The sequence below is a fragment of the Zea mays genome, chromosome 5 (assembly GCF_902167145.1).
Source record: "Zea mays cultivar B73 chromosome 5, Zm-B73-REFERENCE-NAM-5.0, whole genome shotgun sequence".
In the NCBI taxonomy this organism is placed as follows: Eukaryota; Viridiplantae; Streptophyta; class Magnoliopsida; order Poales; family Poaceae; genus Zea; species Zea mays.
Genome location: NC_050100.1, coordinates 209,204,284 through 209,226,016, shown reverse-complemented (window position 1 = coordinate 209,226,016; position 21,733 = coordinate 209,204,284). Strand labels below are relative to the sequence as shown.

At 46.5% G+C, this 21,733-nt stretch overlaps 1 protein-coding gene across 1 annotated transcript; it reads right to left on the bottom strand.

Moving 5' to 3' along the window:
- Positions 1–19,608: 19,608 nt before the first annotated feature.
- On the bottom strand, positions 19,609–21,092 carry LOC100284980 (uncharacterized). The gene is made up of 2 exons (NM_001366709.1): positions 20,743–21,092; positions 19,609–20,082 (listed from the first exon to the last, which is right to left on the bottom strand). Exons 1-2 carry the CDS (start codon positions 21,027–21,029, stop codon positions 20,052–20,054), a joined length of 318 nt encoding a protein of 105 aa, NP_001353638.1. The 5' UTR covers positions 21,030–21,092; the 3' UTR covers positions 19,609–20,051.
- Between the last annotated feature and the right edge of the window lie 641 nt (positions 21,093–21,733).

Genomic DNA, 21,733 nt, shown 5'->3' with positions numbered 1-21,733 from the left:
CTAACACTCCCTTCGAGGCTCGGGGGCTACTGTCGGGGACCATTATTAGGGGTACCCTCAAGACGCCTAATTCTCAGCTGGTAACCCCCATCAGCATAAAGCTGCAGAGGCCTGATGGGTGCGATTAAGTCAGGGATCAGTCCATACGAGCGACTCGATCACGCCTCGCCCGAGCCTAGCCTCGGGCAAGGGCAGCCGACCCCGAGGGGTTTCCGTCTCGCCCGAGGCCCCCCTTTTAACGGCGGACACATCTCCGGCTCGCCCGAGGCCTTGCCTCCGCTAAGAAGCAACCCTGACTAAATCGTCGCGCCGACTGACCGAGTCGCAGGAGCATTTAACGCAAAGGTAGCCTGACACCTTTATCCTGACGCGCGCCCCCCGGCAGAGCCGAAGTGACCGCCGTCACTTCGCCGCTCCACTGACCGGTCTGACAGAAGGACAGCGCCGCCTGCGCCACTCCGACTGCAGTGCCACTTGACAGAGTGAGACTGACAGGCAGTCAGGCCTTGCCAAAGGCGCCATAGGAAACTCCGCTCCGCCCGACCCAGGGCTCGGCCTCGGGCTAAGCCCCGAAAGACGGCGAACTCCGCTCCGCCCGACCCAGGGCTCGGACTCGGGCTAGGCCCCGGAAGACGGCGAACTCCGCTCCGCCCGACCCAGGGCTCGGACTCGGGCTAGGCCCCGGAAGACGGCGAACTCCGCTCCGCCCGACCCAGGGCTCAGACTCAGGCTAGGCCCCGGAAGACGGCGAACTCCGCTCCACCCGACCCAGGGCTCGGACTCGGGCTCAGCCCCAGAAGACGACGAACTCCGCTTCGCCCGACCCAGGGCTCGGACTCGGGCTCAGCCCCAGAAGACGATGAACTCTGCTTCGCCCGGCCCTAGGGCTTGGACTCCGCCCTGGCCTCTGCCGAACGACCTCCGCCTCGCCCGACCCAGGAGCTCGGGCTCGGCCCCGGCCATGGAAGACAGACTCGACCTCGGCTTCGGAGGAGCCTCCACGTCGCCCGACCTAGGGCACAGGTTCGCCACGTCAACAGGAAGCGCCATCATCACCCTACCCCGAGCCGACTCAGGCCGCAGAGAACAAGACTGGTGTCCCATCTGGCTAGCTCCGCCAGATAGGCAATGATGGCGCCCCGCTAGCCCTGTGACGGCGGCGGCTCTCAGCTCCCTTACGGAAGCAGGTGGACGTTAGCAAGGACCCAACCGCTCCGACAGCTGTCCCTCCGCCAGGCTCCGTTGCTCCTCCGACGGCCACGACATCACACCAGCAGGGTGCCAAGATCTCTCCGGCTGCCACATTGGCATGTACTTAGGGCGCTAGCTCTTCCCCCGCTAGACACGTAGCACTCTGCTACACCCCCATTGTACACCTGGATCCTCTCCTTACGCCTATAAAAGGAAGGACCAGGGCCTTCTTAGAGAAGGTTGGCCACGCGGGGACGAGGACGGGACAGGCGCTCTCTTGGGGCCGCTCGCTTCCCTCACCCGCGTGGACGCTTGTAACCCCCTACTGCAAGCGCACCCGACCTGGGCGCGGGACGAACACGAAGGCCGCGGGATTTCCACCTCTCTCACGCCCGTCTCCAGCCACCTCGCTTCCCCCCTTCGCGCTCGCCCACGCGCTCGACCCATCTGGCTGGGGCACGCGGCACACTCACTCGTCGGCTTAGGGACCCCCCGGTCTCGAAACGCCGACACATGTAATATATCGTTTTCACTTCTAAGGTTAGAAATAGTAACATTTCAAACATCAAAATCTTTAGCCTTAGCAAGCAATTTCTTATTTTCAACTTTAAGGCTAGCAAGAGAAATGTTCAACTCATCAATCCTAGCAAGTAAATCAACATTATCATCTCTAGGATTGGATGTTGAAACATTACAAACATGAGAATCAACCTTAGCTAATAAATTAGCATTTTCATTTCTAAGGTTGTCAATAGTTTCATGGCAAGAGCTTAGCTCACTAGAAAGTTTTTCACATTTTTCTACTTCTAGAGCGTAAGCATTTTTGACCTTAACTTGCTTCTTATTTTCTTTAATAAGGAAGTCCTCTTAGGTGTCCAAGAGATCATCCTTCTCATGAATAGCACTAACCAATTCATTAAGTTTCTCTTTTTGTTGCATGTTGAGGTTGGCAAAAAGAGTGTGTAAGTTATCTTCCTCATCACTAGCATTTTCATCACTAGAAGACTCATATCTAGTGGAGGATTTAGATTTAACCTTCTTCTTTTTGCCGTCCTTTGCCATGAGGCACTTGTGGCCGATGTTGGGGAAGAGAAGGCCCTTGGTGACGGCGATGTTGGCGGCGTCCTCGTCGGAGGAGGAGTCGCTAGAGCTTTCGTTGGAGTCCCACTCCCGACAAACATGGGCATCGCCGCCCTTCTTCTTGTAGTATCTCTTCTCCTTTCTTCTCCCCTTCTTGTCATCGCCCCTGTCACTGTCACTAGATATTGGACATTTTGCAATAAAATGATCGGGCTTACCAGATTTGTAGCACACTTTCTTGGAGCAGGGCTTGTAGTCTTTCCCCCTCCTTTGCTTGAGGATTTGACGGAAGCTCTTGATGATGAGCGCCATCTCCTCGTTGTCGAGCTTGGAGGCGTCGATGGGTGTTCGACTTGGAGTAGCTTCCTCCTTCTTTTCTTCCGTCGCCTTGAATGCGACTGGTTGTGCCTCGGGTGTGGAGGAAGCGCCTTGCTTGATGATTTTCTTTGAGCCTTTAATCATTAGCTCAAAGCTCACAAATTTTCCTATAACTTCCTCGGGAGACATTAGCTTATATCTAGGATCACCTCGAATTAATTGAACTTGTGTAGGGTTAATAAATACGAGGGATCTAAGAATAACCTTGACCATCTCATGGTCATCCCATTTTTCGCTCCCGAGGTTGTGCACTTGGTTCACCAAGGTCTTCAAGCGGTTGTACATAGCTTGTGGATCCTCCCCTTGGTGAAGCATGAATCGACCGAGCTCCCCCTCGATCGTCTCCCTCTTGGTGATCTTTGTCACCTCATCTCCCTCGTGCGCGGTCTTGAGTACGTCCCAAATTTCCTTCACACTTTTTAACCCTTGCACCTTATTATACTCCTCTCGACTTAGAGAGGCGAGGAGTATAGTGGTGGCTTGGGAGTTAAAGTGGTGAATTTGGGCCACCTCGTCCGAGTCGTAGTCTTCATCCCCTGCGGATGGCACCTGTACACCAAACTCAACAACATTCCATATGCTTGTGTGGAGTGAGGTTAGATGATGCCTTATTTTGTCACTCCACATATTATAATCTTCACCGTCAAAAACCGGTGGTTTACCTAATGGAACGGAGAGCAAAGGAGTATGTTTTGAAATATGGGGATAGCGTAGAGGAATCTTACTATACTTCTTGCGCTCTTGGCGCTTAGAAGTAACGGACGGTGCATCGGAGTCGGAGGTCGATGGTGATGAAGAGTCGGTCTCGTAGTAGACCACTTTCCTCATCCTCTTGTGTTTGTCGCCTCTCCGATCCGACTTGTGGGAAGAGGATTTCTTCTCCTTCCCCTTCCCTTTGTTGGAGGAGCTTTTCTTCTCCTTCCTCTTGTTGCGGGACTCTTCCGATGAAGTCGACCCGTGGCTTGTAGCGGGCTTGTCGCCGGTCTCCATCTCCCTCTTGGCGAGTTCTCCCGACATCACTTCGAGCGGTTAGGCTCTAATGAAGCACCGGGCTCTGATACCAATTGAAAGTCGCCTAGAGGGGGGGGTGAATAGGGCGAAACTGAAATTCTCAAAAATAATCACAACTACAAGCCGGGTTAGCGTTAGAAATATAATCGAGTCCGCGAGAGAGGGTGCAAAACAAATCGCAAGCGAATAAGGAGTAAGACACGTGGATTTGTTTTACCGAGGTTCGGTTCTTGCAAACCTACTCCCCGTTGAGGTGGTCACAAAGACCGGGTCTCTTTCAACCCTTTCCCTCTCTCAAACGGTCCCTCGGACCGAGTGAGCTTTTCTTCTCAATCACTTGGAACACAAAGTTCCCACAAGGACCACCACAAGATTGGTGTCTCTTGCCTCAATTACAAGTGAGTTTGATCGCAATAAGGAATCGAGAAAAAAAGCAAGCGATCCAAGCACAAGAGCTCAAAAGAACACGGCAAATCACTCTCACTAGTCACTAATGCTTTTGTGGAGTTGGGAGATGATTTGATCACTTAGGTGTGTCTAGAATTGAATGCCTAGCTCTTGTAAGTAGTTGGAAGGTGAAAAACTTGGATGCAATGAATGGTGGGTGGTTGGGGGTATTTATAGCCCCAACCACCAAACTAGCCGTTTGGTGGGGCTGACTGTCGTATGGTGCACCGGACAGTCCGGTGCGCCAGCCACGTCACCAAAACCGTTGGGTTCCGACCGTTGGAGCTCTGTCTTCTGGGCCTGCCTGGATGTCCGGTGGCGCACCAGACATGCACTGTAGAGTGTCCGGTGCGCCAGTATGGGCGTGCCTGACTTCTGCGCGCGCTGGCGCGCATTTAATGCGCTGCAGGTAGCCGTTGGCGCCGAAATATCCGTTGCTCCGTTGTCACACCGGACAGTCCGGTGTACACCGGACATGTCCGGTGAATTATAGCGAACTAGCCATTGCGAATTCCTAAAGCTGGCGAGTTCCTGAGGCGCCGTTCCTTGGAGCACCGGACAGTCCGGTGAATTATAGCGGAGCGCCTCTGGATTTTCCCGAAGGTGACGAGTTTGACTTGGAGTCCTCTGGTGCACCGGACACTGTCCGGTGGCACACCGGACAGTCTGGTGCGCCAGACCAGAGGTGCCTTCGGTTGTCCCTTTGCTCTTTTGTTGAACCCAATACTTGGTCTTTTTATTGGCTAAGAGTGAACCTTTAGCACCTGTATTACTTATACACTAGAGCAAACTAGTTAGTCCAATTTATTTGTGTTGGGCAATTCAACCACCAAAATCATTTAGGAAATATGTGTAAGCCTAATTCCCTTTCAGGTGGTGCGGTCCTTTTGCTTTGGGCTAATACTTTCTCCCCCTTTGGCATGAATCGCCAAAAACAGAGTCATTAGAGCCCTTAGAATTACTCTCTCCCCCTTTAGTCATAAATAAATGAGTGAAGATTATACCAAAGATGAAGTCCGTTTGCTTGGGACTTATGCTCTCTCCCCCAAAGATGGAGAGTTGCCCGGAGTGACGGCGAAGGATGAGTTACGGAGTGGAAGCCTTTGTCTTCGCCGAAGACTCCAATTCCCTTTCAATACACCTATGACTTGGTTTGAAATAGACTTGAAAACACATTAGTCATAGCATATATAAAAGAGACATGATCAAAGGTATATGAATGAGCTATGTGTGCAAATCAACAAAAGAAGTTCCTAGAATCAAGAATATTTAGCTCATGCCTAAGTTTGTTAAAAGTTTGTTCATCAAGAGGCTTGGTAAAGATATCGGCTAATTGATCTTTAGTATTAATGTATGAAATCTCGATATCTCCCTTTTGTTGGTGATCCCTTAAAAAGTGATACCGAATGGCTATGTGCTTAGTGCGGCTATGCTCAATGGGATTATCCGCCATGCGGATTGCACTTTCATTATCACATAGAAGAGGAACTTTGGTTAATTTGTAACCATAGTCCCTAAGGGTTTGCCTCATCCAAAGTAGTTGCGCGCAACAATGGCCTGCGGCAATGTACTCGGCTTCGGCGGTAGAAAGAGCTACGGAATTTTGCTTCTTTGAAGCCCAAGACACCAAGGATCTTCCCAAGAACTGGCAAGTCCCCGATGTGCTCTTTCTATTGATTTTACACCCCGCCCAATCGGCATCCGAATAACCAATCAAATCAAAAGTGGATCCCCTAGGATACCAAAGCCCAAACTTAGGAGTATAAACCAAATATTTCAAGATTCGTTTTACGGCCGTAAGGTGAGCTTCCTTAGGGTCGGCTTGGAATCTTGCACACATGCATACGGAAAGCATTATATCCGGTCGAGATGCACATAAATATAGTAAAGAACCTATCATCGACCGGTATACCTTTTGATCGACGGATTTACCTCCTTCGTTGAGGTCGAGATGCCCATTGGTTCCCATGGGTGTCTTGATGGGTTTGGCATCCTTCATTCCAAACTTGCTTAGAATGTCTTGAGTATACTTCGTTTGGCTAAGGAAGGTGCCCTCTTGGAGTTGCTTCACTTGAAATCCTAAGAAATACTTCAACTCCCCCATCATAGACATCTCGAACTTTTGTGTCATGATCCTACTAAATTCTTCACATGTAGACTCGTTAGTAGACCCAAATATAATATCATCAACATAAATTTGGCATACGAACAAGTCATTTTCAAGAGTTTTAGTAAATAAAGTAAGATCGGCCTTTTTGACTTTGAAGCCATTATCTAAAAGAAAATCCCTAAGGCATTCATACCATGCTCGTGGGGCTTGCTTAAGCCCATAAAGCGCCTTAGAGAGTTTATACACATGATTAGGGTACTCACTATCTTCAAAGCCGGGAGGTTGCTCAACATAGACCTCTTCCTTGATTGGTCCATTGAGGAAGGCACTCTTCACGTCCATTTGATAAAGCTTAGAGCCATGGTAAGTAGCATAGGCCAATAATATACGAATTGACTCAAGCCTAGCTACGGGTGCATAGGTTTCACCGAAATCCAAACCTTCGACTTGGGAGTATCTCTTGGCCACAAGTCGAGCTTTGTTCCTTGTCACCACACCATGCTCATCTTGCTTGTTGCGGAAAACCCACTTGGTTCCTACAACATTTTGATTAGGACGTGGAACCAAATGCCATACCTCGTTCCTAGTGAAGTTGTTGAGCTCCTCTTGCATCGCCACCACCCAATCCGAATCTTGGAGTGCTTCCTCTACCCTGTGTGGCTCAATAGAGGAAACAAAAGAGTAATGCTCACAAAAATGTGCAACACGAGATCTAGTAGTTACCCCCTTATGAATGTCGCCGAGGATGGTGTCAACGGGGTGATCTCGTTGGATTGCTTGGTGGACTCTTGGGTGTGGCGGCCTTTGTTCTTCATCCTCCTTGTCTTGATCATTTGCATCTCCCCCTTGATCATTGCCGTCATCTTGAGGTGGCTCATTTGCTTGATCTTCTACTTCATCAACTTGAGCTTCATCCTCATTTTGAGTTGGTGGAGATGCTTGCGTGGAGGAGGATGGTTGATCTTGTGCATTTGGAGGCTCTTCGGATTCCTTAGGACACACATCTCCAATGGACATGTTCCTTAGCGTGATGCATGGAGCCTCTTTATCACCTATCTCATCAAGATCAACTTGCTCTACTTGAGAGCCGTTAGTCTCATCAAACACAACGTCACAAGAAACTTCAACTTGTCCAGAGGACTTGTTAAAGACTCTATATGCCCTTGTGTTTGAATCATATCCTAGTAAAAAGCCTTCTACAGTCTTAGGAGCAAATTTAGATTTTCTACCTCTTTTAACAAGTATAAAGCATTTGCTACCAAAGACTCTAAAATATGAAATATTGGGCTTTTTACCGGTTAGGAGTTCGTATGATGTCTTCTTGAGGATTCGGTGTAGATACAACCGGTTGATGGCGTAGCAGGCGGTGTTGACCGCCTCGGCCCAAAACCGATCCGAAGTCTTGTACTCATCAAGCATGGTTCTTGCCATGTCCAATAGAGTTCTATTCTTCCTCTCCACTACACCATTTTGTTGTGGGGTGTAGGGAGAAGAGAACTCATGCTTGATGCCCTCCTCCTCCTCAAGGAAGCCTTCAATTTGAGAGTTCTTGAACTCCGTCCTGTTGTCGCTTCTAATCTTTTTGATCCTCAAGCCGAACTCATTTTGAGCCCGTCTCAAGAATCCCTTTAAGGTCTCTTGGGTATGGGATTTTTCCTGCAAAAAGAATACCCAAGTGAAGCGAGAATAATCATCCACAATAACTAGACAGTACTTACTCCCGCCGATGCTTATGTAAGCAATCGGGCCGAATAGGTCCATGTGTAGGAGCTCCAGTGGCCTGTCGGTCGTCATGATGTTCTTGTGTGGATGGTGGGCACCAACTTGCTTTCCTACTTGGCATGCGCTACAAACCCTGTCTTTCTCAAAATGAACATTTGTTAATCCTAAAATGTGCTCTCCCTTTAGAAGCTTGTGAAGATTCTTCATCCCAACATGTGCTAGTCGGCGATGCCAGAGCCAGCCCATGTTAGTCTTAGCAATTAAGCAAGTGTCGAGTTCAGCTCTATCAAAATCTACCAAGTATAGCTGACCCTCTAACACTCCCTTAAATGCTACTGAATCATCACTCCTTCTAAAGACAGTGACACCTACATCAGTAAATAGACAGTTGTAGCCCATTTTGCATAATTGAGAAACGGAAAGCAAATTGTAATCTAATGAATCTACAAGAAAAACATTGGAAATGGAATGGTCAGGTGATATAGCAATTTTACCCAATCCTTTGACCAAACCTTGGTTTCCATCCCCGAATGTGATAGTTCGTTGGGGATCTTGGTTTTTCTCATAGGAGGAGAACATCTTTTTCTCCCCTGTCATGTGGTTTGTGCACCCGCTGTCGATGATCCAACTTGAGCCCCCGGATGCATAAACCTACAAAACATGTTTAGTTCTTGACTTTAGGTACCCAAATGGTTTTGGGTCCTTTGGCATTAGACACAAGAACTTTGGGTACCCAAACACAAGTCTTTGACCCCTTGTGCTTGCCCCCAACATATTTGGCAACTACTTTGCCGGATTTGTTAGTTAAAACATAAGATGCATCAAAAGTTTTAAATGAAAAGTTATGTTCATTTGATGCACTAGGAGTTTTCTTCTTAGGTAACTTAGCATGGGTTGGTTGCCTAGAGCTAGATGTCTCACCCTTATACATGAAAGCATGGTTATGGCCAGAGTGAGACTTCCTAGAATGAATTCTCCTAATTTTGTCCTTTTGATAACCGGCAGGGTACAAAATGTAACCTTCGTTATCATGAGGCATGGGAGCCTTGCCCTTAACAAAGTTGGACAATTTCTTAGGAGGAGCATTAAGTTTGACATTGCCTCCCTGTTGGAAGCCAATGCCATCCTTAATGCCAGGGCGTCTCCCACTATAAAGCATACTATGAGCAAATTTAAATTTTTCATTTTCAATTTCATGTTCGGCAATTTTAGCATCTAGTTTTGCTATATGATCATTTTGTTGTTTTATTAAAGCCATGTGATCATGAATAGCATTAACATCAACATCTCTACATCTAGTACAAATAGAAGTGTGCTCAATGGTAGATGTAGAGGGTTTGCAAGATTTTAATTCTGCAACCTTAGCATGCAAAATATCATTTTTAGTTCTAAGGTCAGAAATTGTAGCATTGCAAACATCTAACTCTTTAGCCTTAGCAAGCAATTTTTCATTTTCAATCCTAAGGCTAGCAAGAGACATGTTTAATTCTTCAATCTTAGCAAGCAAATCATCATTATCATTTCTAAGATTGGGAATTGAAACATTACAAGCAATAGAATCAACCTTAGCTAACAAATTAGAATTCTCATTTCTAAGGTTGTCTATAGTCTCATGGCAAGTGCTTAGCTGACTAGATAATTTTTCACATTTTTCAACTTCAAGAGCATAAGCATTTTTAACCTTAACATGCTTTTTGTTTTCCTTGATTAGGAAGTCCTCTTGGGTGTCCAAGAGGTCATCCTTCTCATGGATGGCACTAATTAATTCATTTAACTTTTCTTTTTGTTGCATGTTTAGGTTGGCAAAAAGAGTGTGTAAGTTATCTTCCTCATCACTAGCATTTTCATCACTAGAGGATTCATATCTAGTGGAGGATTTAGATTTAACCTTCTTCTTTTTGTCGTCCTTTGCCATGAGGCACTTGTGGCCGACGTTGGAGAAGAGAAGTCCCTTGGTGACGGCGATGTTGGCGGCGTCCTCGTCGTCGGAGGAGTCGCTAGAGCTTTCGTCGGAGTCCCACTCCCGACAAACATGGGCATCGCCGCCCCTCTTTTTGTAGTATCTCTTCTTCTCCTTTCTTCTCCCCTTCTTGTTGTCGCCCCTGTCACTGTCACTAGATATAGGACATTTTGCAATAAAATGACCGGGCTTACCACATTTATAACACACTTTCTTGGAGCGAGGTTTGTAGTCCTTCCCCCTCCTTTGTTTGAGGATTTGGCGGAAGCTCTTGATGACGAGCGCCATTTCCTCATTGTCGAGCTTGGAGGCGTCGATTGGTTGTCTACTTGGTGTAGACTCCTCCTTTTTCTCCTCCGTCGCCTTGAAAGCAACCGGTTGAGCTTCGGACGTGGAGGGACCGTCAAGCTCATTGATCTTCCGTGAGCCCTTAATCATAAATTCAAAGCTCACAAAATTCCCGATTACTTCCTCGGGGGTCATTAGTGTATATCTTGGATTACCACGAATTAATTGTACTTGAGTAGGGTTAAGGAATATAAGTGATCTTAAAATAACCTTAACCACCTCGTGGTCATCCCATTTCTTGCTCCCGAGGTTGCGTACTTGATTCACCAAGGTCTTGAGCCGGTTGTACATATCTTGTGGCTCCTCCCCTTGGCGAAGACGGAAGCGACCGAGCTCCCCCTCAATCGTTTCCCGCTTGGTGATTTTGGTGAGTTCATCACCCTCGTGCCCCGTCTTGAGCACATCCCAAACTTCCTTGGCGCTTTTTAGTCCTTGCACCTTGTTGTACTCCTCCCTACTTAGGGAGGCGAGGAGTATGGTTGTGGCTTGGGAGTTGAAGTGCTTGATTTGGGCCACTTCGTCCTCATCATAATCCTCATCCCCTACGGATGGTACCTGTGCTCCAAACTCAACAACATTCCATATATTTTTGTGGAGTGAGGTTAGATGAAATTTCATTAAATCACTCCACCTAGCATAATCTTCACCGTCAAAGGTTGGTGGTTTGCCTAATGGAACATAAAGTAATGGAGTATGTCTAGAAGTACGAGGATAATATAAGGGGGTCTTACTAAACTTCTTGCGCTCATGGCGCTTAGAAGTTATGGAGGGCGCGTCAGAGCTGGAGGTAGAAGGTGATGAAGTGTCGGTCTCGTAGTAGACCACCTTCCTCATCTTCTTTATTTTGTCGCCACTCCGATGCGACTTGTGAGAAGAGGTCTTCTTTTCCTTCTTCTTCTCCTTCCTCTTCTCCTTGTTGCGGGACTCTCCCGATAGAGCTTTCTCGTTGCTTGTAGTGGGCTTTTCGCCGGTCTCCATCTCCTTCTTGGCGTGATCTCCCGACATCACTTCGAGCGGTTAGGCTCTAATGAAGCACCGGGCTCTGATACCAATTGAAAGTTGCCTAGAGGGGGGGTGAATAGGGCGAAACTGAAATTCTCAAAAATAATCACAACTACAAGTCGGGTTAGCGTTAGAAATATAATCGAGTCCGCGAGAGAGGGTGCAAAACAAATCGCAAGCGAATAAGGAGTGTGACATGTGGATTTGTTTTACCGAGGTTCGGTTCTCGCAAACCTACTCCCCGTTGAGGTGGTCACAAAGACCCCGTCTCTTTCAACCCTTTCCCTCTCTCAAACGGTCCCTCGGACCGAGTGGGCTTTCTCTTCTCAAATGCTTGGAACACAAAGTTCCCACAAGGACCACCACAAGATTGGTGTCTCTTGCCTCTATTACAAATGAGTTTGATCGCAATTGAAGAATCAAAGAAAGAAGAAAGCAATCCAAGCGCAAGAGCTCGAAAGAACACAAGCAACTCTCTCTCACTAATCACTAGGGCGTTGTGTGGAGTTTGGAGAGGATTTGATCACTTGGGTGTGTCTAGAATTGAATGCTAGAGCTCTTGTAAGTAGTTGAAGTGGGAAAACTTGGATGTCTTGAATGTGGGGTGGTTGGGGGTATTTATAGCCCCAACCACCAAACTAGCCGTTTGGTGGGGCTGTCTGTCGCATGGTGCACCGGACAGTCCGGTGCACACCGGACATGTCCGGTGCGCCAGCCACGTCACCAGGACGTTGGGTTCCGACTGTTGGAGTTCTGTCTTCTGGGCCCGCCTGGATGTCCGGTGGCACACCGGACATGTACTGTAGAGTGTCCGGTGTGCAAGCGCGCGCGTGCCTGACTTCTGCACGCTTCTGGCGCGCATTAAATGCGCCTGTAGGTGACCGTTGGCGCGAAGTAGCCGTTGCCCCGCTGGCTTACCGGACAGTCCGGTGCACACCGGACATGTCCGGTGAATTATAACGGAGCAGATTCCCGAAGCTGGCGAGTTCCTGAGGCGCCCTTCCTTGGAGCACCGAACACTGTCCGGTGTACACCGGACAGTCCGGTGAATTATAGCGGAGCGCCTTTGGATTTTCCCGAAGGTGAGGAGTTCAGCGTGAAGTCCCCTGGTGCACCGGACACTGTCCGGTGGTGCACCGGACAGTCCGGTGCGCCAGACCAGGGCACACTTCGGTTATCCCTTTGCTCTCTTTGTTGAACCCAATCTTGGTCTTTTTATTGGCTAAGTGTGAACCTTTGACAGCTGTATAACTTGTGCACTAGAGCAAACTAGTTAGTCCAATTTATTTGTGTTGGGTAATTCAACCACCAAAATCATTTAGGAAATAGGTGTAAGCCTAATTCCCTTTCAGCCACTCTAGTGCGACTTGACGCGGGGAGGTGACTCTTCCCTCTTCTTGTTGCCGGACTCCCCCGATAGAGCCTTTCCATGGCTTGTGGCGGGCTTCTCGCCGGTCACCATTTCCTTCTTGGCGTGAGCTCCCGACATCACTTCGAGCGGTTAGGCTCTTAATGAAGTACCAGGCTCTGATACCAATTGAAAGTCGCCTAGAGGGGGGGTGAATAGGCAAATCTGAAATTTATAAAGTTCAAGCACAACTACAAGCCGGGGTTAGCGTTAGAAATATAATCGAGTCCGAAAGAGAGGGTGAAAAACAAATCACAAGCAAATAGCGAGAGTGACACGATGATTTGTTTTACCGAGGTTCGGTTCTTGCAAACCTACTCCCCGTTGAGGTGGTCACAAAGACCGGGTCTCTTTCAACCCTTTCCCTCTCTCAAACGGTCACTTAGACCGAGTGAGCTTTCTCCTTAATCAAACGGGTCACTTAGACCCCACAAGGACCACTATAAACTTAGTGTCTCTTGCTTTGATTACAAGTGTCTTGAGAATAAGAATGAGGAAGAAGAAAGCACGATTGCAAAAGCCAAGCGACAAGAGCAACAAATAACACACGGATCACTCTCTCTCTCTCTCAAGTCACTAATCACTAATGACCACTTGTCTCAATTGTGGAACTTGGAGAGATTGGAGGCTTTGATTGTGTCTTGGAACTTGGAGAGATTGGAGGCTTTGACATGTGTTTTTGCATTGGTTCTGTCCGAGGGTCATTTAGGTGTCGCGGACGGTCCGCCTCAAGGGCCCTGACGGTCCGCACTTAGTCTGTTTTTTCCAAAAAGCTTCTCCTGTCCGGAATAATCTACGGTATTCCAGACAGTCGATTTAGAATAGTTGTAGATGAACCTATGGCACCTGTAGAACATATAATCTAGAGAAAACTAGTTAGTCCAATTATTTGTGTTGGGCAATTCAACCACCAAAATTATTGATTTGAGCCTATTTCCCTTTCAATCTCCCCCTTTTTGGTGATTGATGCCAACACAAACCAAAGCAAATAAATAAGTGCAAAATTGAACTAGTTTGCATAAGGTAAGTGTGAAGGTTACTTGGAATTTAGACAAATTTATATTTCATAAGATATGCATGAATTGCTTTCTTCATATTTAACATTTTGGACCACGCTTGCACCACTTGTTTTGTTTTTGCAAACTCTTTTGGAAATTCTTTTCAAAGTCTTTTTGCAAATAGTCAAAGGTAAATGAATAAGATTTTGAAAAGCATTTTCAAGATTTGAAATTGTCTCCCCCTGTTTCAAATGCTTTTCCTTTGACTAAACAAAACTCCCCCTTAATGAAATTCTCCTTTTAGTGTTCAAGAGGGTTTTAGATATTAATTTTGAAAGGGGTTATACCAATTTTGAAAATTCTATCAAAAATAAGATACCAATTGAAAAACCTTCTCTCAATACAAATTTGAATTAAGGCATTCAGTTTATTGTTTGTTTTTGTTAATTACCGACTCAAGTTTCATATGTCGATCGTTTTCGACGTATCTTCGTTTCGAATTTTTTGTTTTTGAATGATCGGTAATCTCGATACTGTATACCGACCCTAAACTTTTCGTTTTCGTTTTCATACCGTTGTTATAAAACAAAACCAAAACCAATATCAGTGTTTTTTCGATCGCTTCGACCGTTTTCATCCCTAACAGCATCAGCCCTAGCCATCGGGCGGCTGGATACTCGTGGCGCGGAGGATGCAGCTTCTTTCTCCACCACGAAATCCTCCGAAGTGTCGGTGCGGTGCTCAACGATTTGCACCATCATGCCGAGCAAGAAAACAAGCAAAAACCTAAAGCCTAGCCCCTACCTGGCGCGCCAAATGTCAGAGAGGAAATCTCCGGCCGGGTGGTGGAATGCACCCGCCCTAAATCCTTAGATGAGGAGGGGCCTAAGCGTTTTGCCTGTTAGGTGGAAACGGGAAGAACACAAGAACACACAAGGGTTTAGAGTGGTTCGGGCCGCCGGAGCGTAATACCCTACTCCACTGTGTGATGTATTGAGCTTGAGAGCTTGTATGAACTTGTGAGTGTGAGAGTCTAAGTGAGTCTAAGTTGGCTTGAGCCGGTTTGTGTTAGCCTTGTGTTGTAACGTTGCGTGCCTCCCATTTTATAGCTGAAGGGGGGCACGTACAAGGGTGCTGAGCCCCGACATGCGGGCCCAGGGACATAACGGAAGTAATACTTGGAGCAACTAATGCTGGTCGCTAGTGCAATCTCCTTGTGCCCTGATATCCGCGGCTTGCGTAGTATTGGCGTGCAGGGGAAGCTTCCCTGTCCATGTATGAGTGATGATGATCGTGGTGCATGCGACAGTATGGTCGGCCCGCCTACCATGGGAATGGACAGGCACGCCGCCTGTGGGATGGTCTGGTCACCGTCCGCCAGCAGAGCGACAGGGCACATTAAATGCTGAGGCGGCACATCGCCTATCAGGCGGCGCGTCCTATTCGTAATAAATGCAGAGACCGCGTGGCCCAGAGGCCTTACGTCAGGCTCCGCCCGCTGGCTTACGTCACGGGCAGTAGGCCGCGTGGCAGCATCAGGTCTTCGCCTGAGCGGGGAGCAGGAGCTTACGCGGCATGGTCCAGACACGTGTTGGTTCCGGACCCCCGCCAGGCCTTGATCAAGGCCTGGGTATCCTTTGCGCCAGAACCCTGGGACCTTGCTGCGAGTGGCCCAGACCCTGCCCAGGGGGGTCCGGGGGCTCGTCCCAAAGGTCCGGGCACGCTTGTGGTGATTCTGGACCTTACCCGGGGGTCCGGTCCATACACACAGGGGTCCGGCACTTTCCCATGGGAGTCCAGACCCACTGTTGATATCCTAGGTTATATCGTCTTTCTTCGACCATGTGGCGGTCCTGGGGCCGACCACGTGGAGGGGTCGGGCGCTGTTTACGACGCGACTAGAGATAGCCGCGTAGGCACCGTGCCTTCACACTGTAGCAAGGGGTACCCCTGATTCAGGGTATCGACACCATTAAATATGATTGATGTACAACCGTTACACTATATCATCAAATATAATTTATGTATCCACTATCGGAACAGACAGCTTTGCCGAGTGTCACCTAGAAAACACTCGGCGAACTCTTTGCCAAGTGTGACACTCGGCAAAGAGGACCTGGTGAACTGTACATCGGCAACGACCTCTTTGCCGAGTGCATTATGTTAGACACTCAACAAAGAAATGTCGTCGTGGCGGTGATGGAGACTTTGCCGAGTGTCCTCAATGACACTCGGTAAAGAGAGAGCCTTTGTCGTATGCCTGCTGGCCTGATACTCGGCAAAGTAAGCTCTAGTGAACCCCCCACGGCAGCCTTTGTGATAAGAATTGAAAGCTCTCTTGTGGGTTTTGGTGTTTGGATGACAACCCAATTAAATGACTAACAAGTGTGCTAAGTGTTGAACAGGTGCTTAATGCAAAGCTAACAGGGTTCAACACAAGTGAACAATGTGATGGTCCAAAGACTGACTTATCTATAGATAATGAACACTGCTTAAGTGAGACTCGGTGTGCGTAACTCAGAGACAACCGATCAAGCCAAGGATGGAGGCAAGAAAAGCTTCAAGGTACCGAGTGCACGGGAGAAGGTCAAGGAGACCAGGAACCCAAAGCCAGGGGTGAAGAAGAAGACTTGCAAAGTCAAGGTTGATCGAGTTAAGAGTTATGGTGCATCAAGGATCACTACATAAGGACATGACTTACAACCAATGAGGTAACATCTACAGTTATGTGGTGTAAGTCATAAGGCTCAAGATCAAGCTCGAGAAATGAACAAGGGAGTTGGAGCTCAGATATGTCAATCTAGATCAAGTAAAGTTGACTCAATGGTTTAGAGTCCAGCATCGACCTCAACACATGCCAAATTGGGTAAAACGATGAAAAAGGTTAAGTATGTAAGGTTTGAGTGTTCAACCATGTTGCATACACCTCCTACTACAAATTTGGTGCTTTGGTTTGCTCTCTAACTCTTTCTGTAGAGAAAGTACCATTCTGAGCTCTATTGGAGGAGAAACAGAAAAGATAGGAGAAGAACAAGAAAGATGTAAGTTTCTAGGACTAAATCAATTGGATTATACTCTAAATGTGTTTGTTTAAGTCTCAGGAAAATCCTCCCTAAAGTTGAAGTCAAACGGAGAAAGAACGGAAGAAAAATCACTTAGTGTGTTGTTGGCTGGTGCACAGGACAGTGAATAGTAACATGTCCGGTGCACAAGACAGTGAATAGTAACATGTCTGGTGCACAGGACAGTGAATAGTAACCTGTCCGGTGCACAGGACAGTGAATAGTAGCCGTGTCCGGTGCACAGGACAGTGAATAGTGACCTGTCCGGTGCACCAACGGCTAGCTATTCCAGAGAAGGAAACTGCCAATCAGATCCGTTACTGTCACTGTCCGGTGCGCCACCGGACAGTCCGGTGCACCCGCAACCAGGGAAGGCTGGGAGCTTCCAAATGAAGCTCCAACGGCTCCTAGGCCCTTTGGGGCTATAAAAGGGACCCCTAGGCGCCTCAAACAAGTACACAAGAGCAGCCAACAAGTGCATACATCATTTTGATCAATTCTCTCTCTCCCTCTCTTGTGTATCTCTCTAGTTTGTGTAGAGGCGAAGTTATAAGCCTTTAGAGAGAGGGGAAGTGCTGCTGAGAGCTAGAGCAAAATCTTGAGCGCATTGTTACTCTGCCGGAGTGCTGTCGAGAAGATTGTAAGCAACCACGACATCGTTATAACTGACATCAACATAGTGGAAGGCTCTATCTGTCGCACTGACAGATCTGAGCAAACGGAGGAAGGAGTTGAAATAGACTCTAAGCCAAGGTGTGGTTAACTCCAATGAGGACTAGGCAAGCATTTCAGGCTTGGCCGAACCTCGGGATAAATCACTGTGTCTGTGTGCTCTGCTCTGTGTTGTGTGCTATTTCTCTGTTTTATTTGTTGTTTATACTTGCACTTCTATATTTATATGTGGTACAAGCTGTTTTCGAAGTGCGGGGTATTTTAAGACAGGAACTTCAATTCCGCTGCAACCTACTCGAAGGGTCTTTCATTCCACTGTGATCCAGCCTTCGAGTAGAGTAAGAATTTCCAGTTTTAAAGTGATATTTATTATCCGCCTATTCACCCCCTCTAGGCGACATCCAGATCCTATTCCCGGGCATAGGGAACTTTCAAGAATCGCAAGCTGGCACTCGACAAAGGGAGCTTCTTAGTGGGGCCCCTTTGTCAGTCCATTTACCGAGTGTGCTAAGAGGCACTCGGCAAAGAGAGTTTCTTTGCTGAGTGCCAGTACTGTAGCACTCGGCGAAGAAGCTTTACCGGTGACCAGGTGTGCCCTCTTTACTGTGTGTAATACTCATCAAAGTGATCAGAAACTCGTTTTTTATTTGTTTTTGTTATTTCATTCAAACAAACAAAACATATATCACATATATATCAGAGTTCACAGAATCGTCACATACATCATAGAGACCACATATCTCACAAAGACCTCAAACCTCACAAGCTTTTCACAAATATAAGTATTACGAACTCACAAACATAAGGTTTTTGTACCATATCGTTGTAATGCACGGGTATTATACTATATAATAGATGCAATGTGTGTCTCTTTGGATGCTCCAATGTATTTCTTATTTTTTTTCCCTGTCTTTAAGGACTGTACCAAGTGGATATGCACAACACATCACAACTCGCGTATTGCCTTTTGCGACCTTAGCCGCTATGCTGACCACCTCGTGATCTCTCATTGTAGTGCATTGGACCACCTGCCAATGATCTCAATCTGATCGGCGCGGTGGCATGCCAACCATTCTGGATCCTGGAACACATCAATGTAAAACTTTTTTTTTTTTGCTTCCATGATTCCTCTTTGCAGTTGTGACTCTGATCGTTGAGACGATCGTTCTCATGCATTATATTAGGCTACAGATTTTGTGGTCTTGCACTGTATTACTCCGTAAAAGAACAATTCTGACGTAGTATTGATGAGTGAAACCCGTTTTATTTTAACTAAGTATACATATAAAAAAAGCTATTAATATTTATGAAACTAAGGGTATGTTTGTTTCAACTTATAGATTATATAATTTGGACTATATATGAGATTAAATAACCTTGGTGTAGGTGTTTGTCAATCTAGATTATTGAAAATTTCATCACTGATTTTAGTTATATGTTGCATGTCGGGAGCAAGAAAACATTTTTTTTAAGGAGTGGTAGTGGTGGGTTATTTCTCCTATAATTGACATGTATAGTTGGGTCTTTTTTTTAACCAAATAAGCTGAGATAGGCATGCATCTGTCTGTTGAGCAGCTTACGAGATTATGATAATCTGACCTTCAAATCGTAAAATCTTAATCTGCATATTTGTTTCCGATCTAGATTATTTAAGTTAGATTGTATAATTTGGACAGCTTATAAGTTGAAACAAACCGCAGCCCTAAATTATTAGTGTTGTTACATCAACTTCATCGTGATGGAATATATATTTCTATAGCATGTTTATTCTGGGTCATAAATATTGACGTTATCTTGTAGAAATTCACTTAAATTTCAAAAAGGCCTGAGTAGAGGTAGAGCTAGAACTACATCTAATTACTTTTTTTTTGTCTGACGGAGGTCATATCATTGAAAAGTATATACGCAGTGGATGAAACTTGCGTCTGGCTCGTAGCTGGCCAAGTTTCATTCATGTGGGTCGTATCTGTTGCCGCTGCTCAGGGACCAGCCTGCACAGTTTGATGCTGCCCCCTGGCCAGTTATCCTGTTTGCGGATCGCCCAGTCACTTGTCCAAGCAGGTGACCAGTTTCTCCTTATCACACAGCTGTTGAGTACTCGGAGTCGGAGCTACTAGAGGCCACAGAGCCTGCCCGCGGTATCACGTCACGTCAGTCAGCAGAATCAGCAAATAATGGCGGCAAACGGAATGCATGCATGCCTGAGCCACACACACACACAAGGAACCACAGATTTATTTCACTTTCACCGTAGCATATATAGCACGCAAACGCTACCAGGTAGCAGAATACAGCAAACCGGCCTGACGACGACGTACACTTGGATGGAATGGAAGCCACGAAATAGCATAGGTAGGGGGTGTTTGGTTTGTAGGGACTAATGTTTAGTCCCATTATTTTATTCCATTTTAGACTATAAATTGCCAAATTTAGAAACTAGAATAGAATTTTAGTTTCTATATTTAGCAATTTTGCAACTAAAATGGAATAAAATGTAGGAACTAAAAATTAGTCCCTAGAAACCAAACACCCCCTTAGTTAACATCTCTAGAGAGCGCACCAATCATCATGTCTCCTTTTTTGTTTGTTTGTTTGTTTCTTATGTGGACCTATTGCTGCTCTAGGCTCTAGAGATAAGGCTCTCTCCAAGATCACATCCACTTCACTGCGGCTGGTTGGGGTGCCTCGTCATCCTGAAACAAGGAACCACAACGACGGGTCACTGCTATCCCTTGGCCGAATATTGCAAAGATGTGAAAGCTAGTTTCGGTATATGCACTCTCATGCAACACAACAGAAGAAACCACTAGTTAAAATTAAAGAGCCCCCCACCTATAACATGTCATAAGCACAACGCCTCTAGAGCTTTGTTCGGTTATTAGGAATAGATTGAAGGGGATTAAATCTCTTGCTAGTTAAAATTGAATAAAAATATATTTACTCGTCCTTAATCCCTTTTGATCTAGTACAACCGAATAAGGTCTTAAGGTAATTAATAGGGTTTTATATGGTGGGGGTTTTATATGTGAAAGCATATGACAATGATAGTCAATAGTCAAGCCCATGCATGCACACAGTTTAAAAGGCGAGTGAAGGGGGGAACAGAAGGAACAAGCTAGAAAAAAGGCATGCTGAAGATTAGAGGGATCTAGAAAAAGATAGTCCAGGTGGACAATGGAACGAAGAGTAAGTGAGTAACGAATACATCAAGAAAACAGAAGCAACAGTTATACTGCACGTACCAAAGGCTAGCGTGCTAGACAGCGCAGTAAGAGGATGTACGATGCAATGCAATGGCTTATAGATCGAGCAGAGATAGATGCTAGAGAGAGCAATGCATTACACTCTACTACCTCTTGTCACCGTTGTCCCTGCCCCAAGAACTGCTGCTGCTGCTTCCACTGCCACCAGCACCAGCACCAGCAGGGCTGCTGGACTGGGATCCTCGGCCGCCTTCTTCGGTTTCGATGTGCTTCACGTCCGTCTTCAGGTACTTGTAGTGCCTCTTCACGTCCTCGGCTGTCTTGCCGCAGCCGACTGCCCGCGCAACGTTGTGCCAGCGGTCTGGTGTGTCCTTGTCATATACTGCCAGCGCACGCTCGAAGAGATTGTTTTGACTCTCGGTCCAGGACGAACCCATTGTTTTATCTTCACTCAGCAAGAGAAGACACCTAGCTAGGAGAGATGCAGGGCAAGCAATGGCTGCTGCCTGTGTCTGTTTGGATCAAGGAGCGAGTGCTCTTTATATAGAGGGAGCTAGCATCGAATAATACCAAGTAGATGTGGGGTTACAGAACAAGTTGGCAATTCTGTATAGGACGGAGGAAGCCATATGAGTAAGAGCAAGAGGTGTCATTGCTCCAGCCTCCATTAATTCCCCAATGTGTTACAAGTTGTTGGGAGAGGAGTAACCAGAACCTCAGCTTTGCTGGGGAAGATGGCGAACTTTTTATTTCTTTTCCTACGCGTCCAATCTTCATAAAAAGATTCTCTTGCATGCGCAGTCCATAAGAAGTGGGTCAGTCTTCACTACTACCTTCAGTTCTATTTCTTTCATATTGATCAGAACCTTCTAACTAGTATGATATCATACTCGGTAGAAGTTAACAGACATTTGAACATATATATGCCTATATGTGGCCTTCCCTTAATTAGAGAAAGAGAATCTTTTATTGGACCAGAAAGGGTAGGGTTACTTATTCAAAGCACTTACAAAAACTAATGGACAGAGAATAAAGATATGAAAAAAAAAATAGATATAGCATTCTCTGATCAACGAATAAATTGGGCCAATCCATCTCAATTATCAGCCCCTTTTAGTGTTATCGTGACATACTGGATTTT

Coding starts and splice junctions, on each gene's coding strand:
- LOC100284980 (NM_001366709.1), bottom strand. CDS start 21,029: ATGGGTTCGTCCTGGACCGAGAGTCAAAACAATCTCTTCGAGCGTGCG. Junction 20,083..20,742: donor AGGGACAACGGTGACAAGAG/GTAGTAGAGTGT, acceptor TCCTTGTTTCAG/GATGACGAGGCACCCCAACC.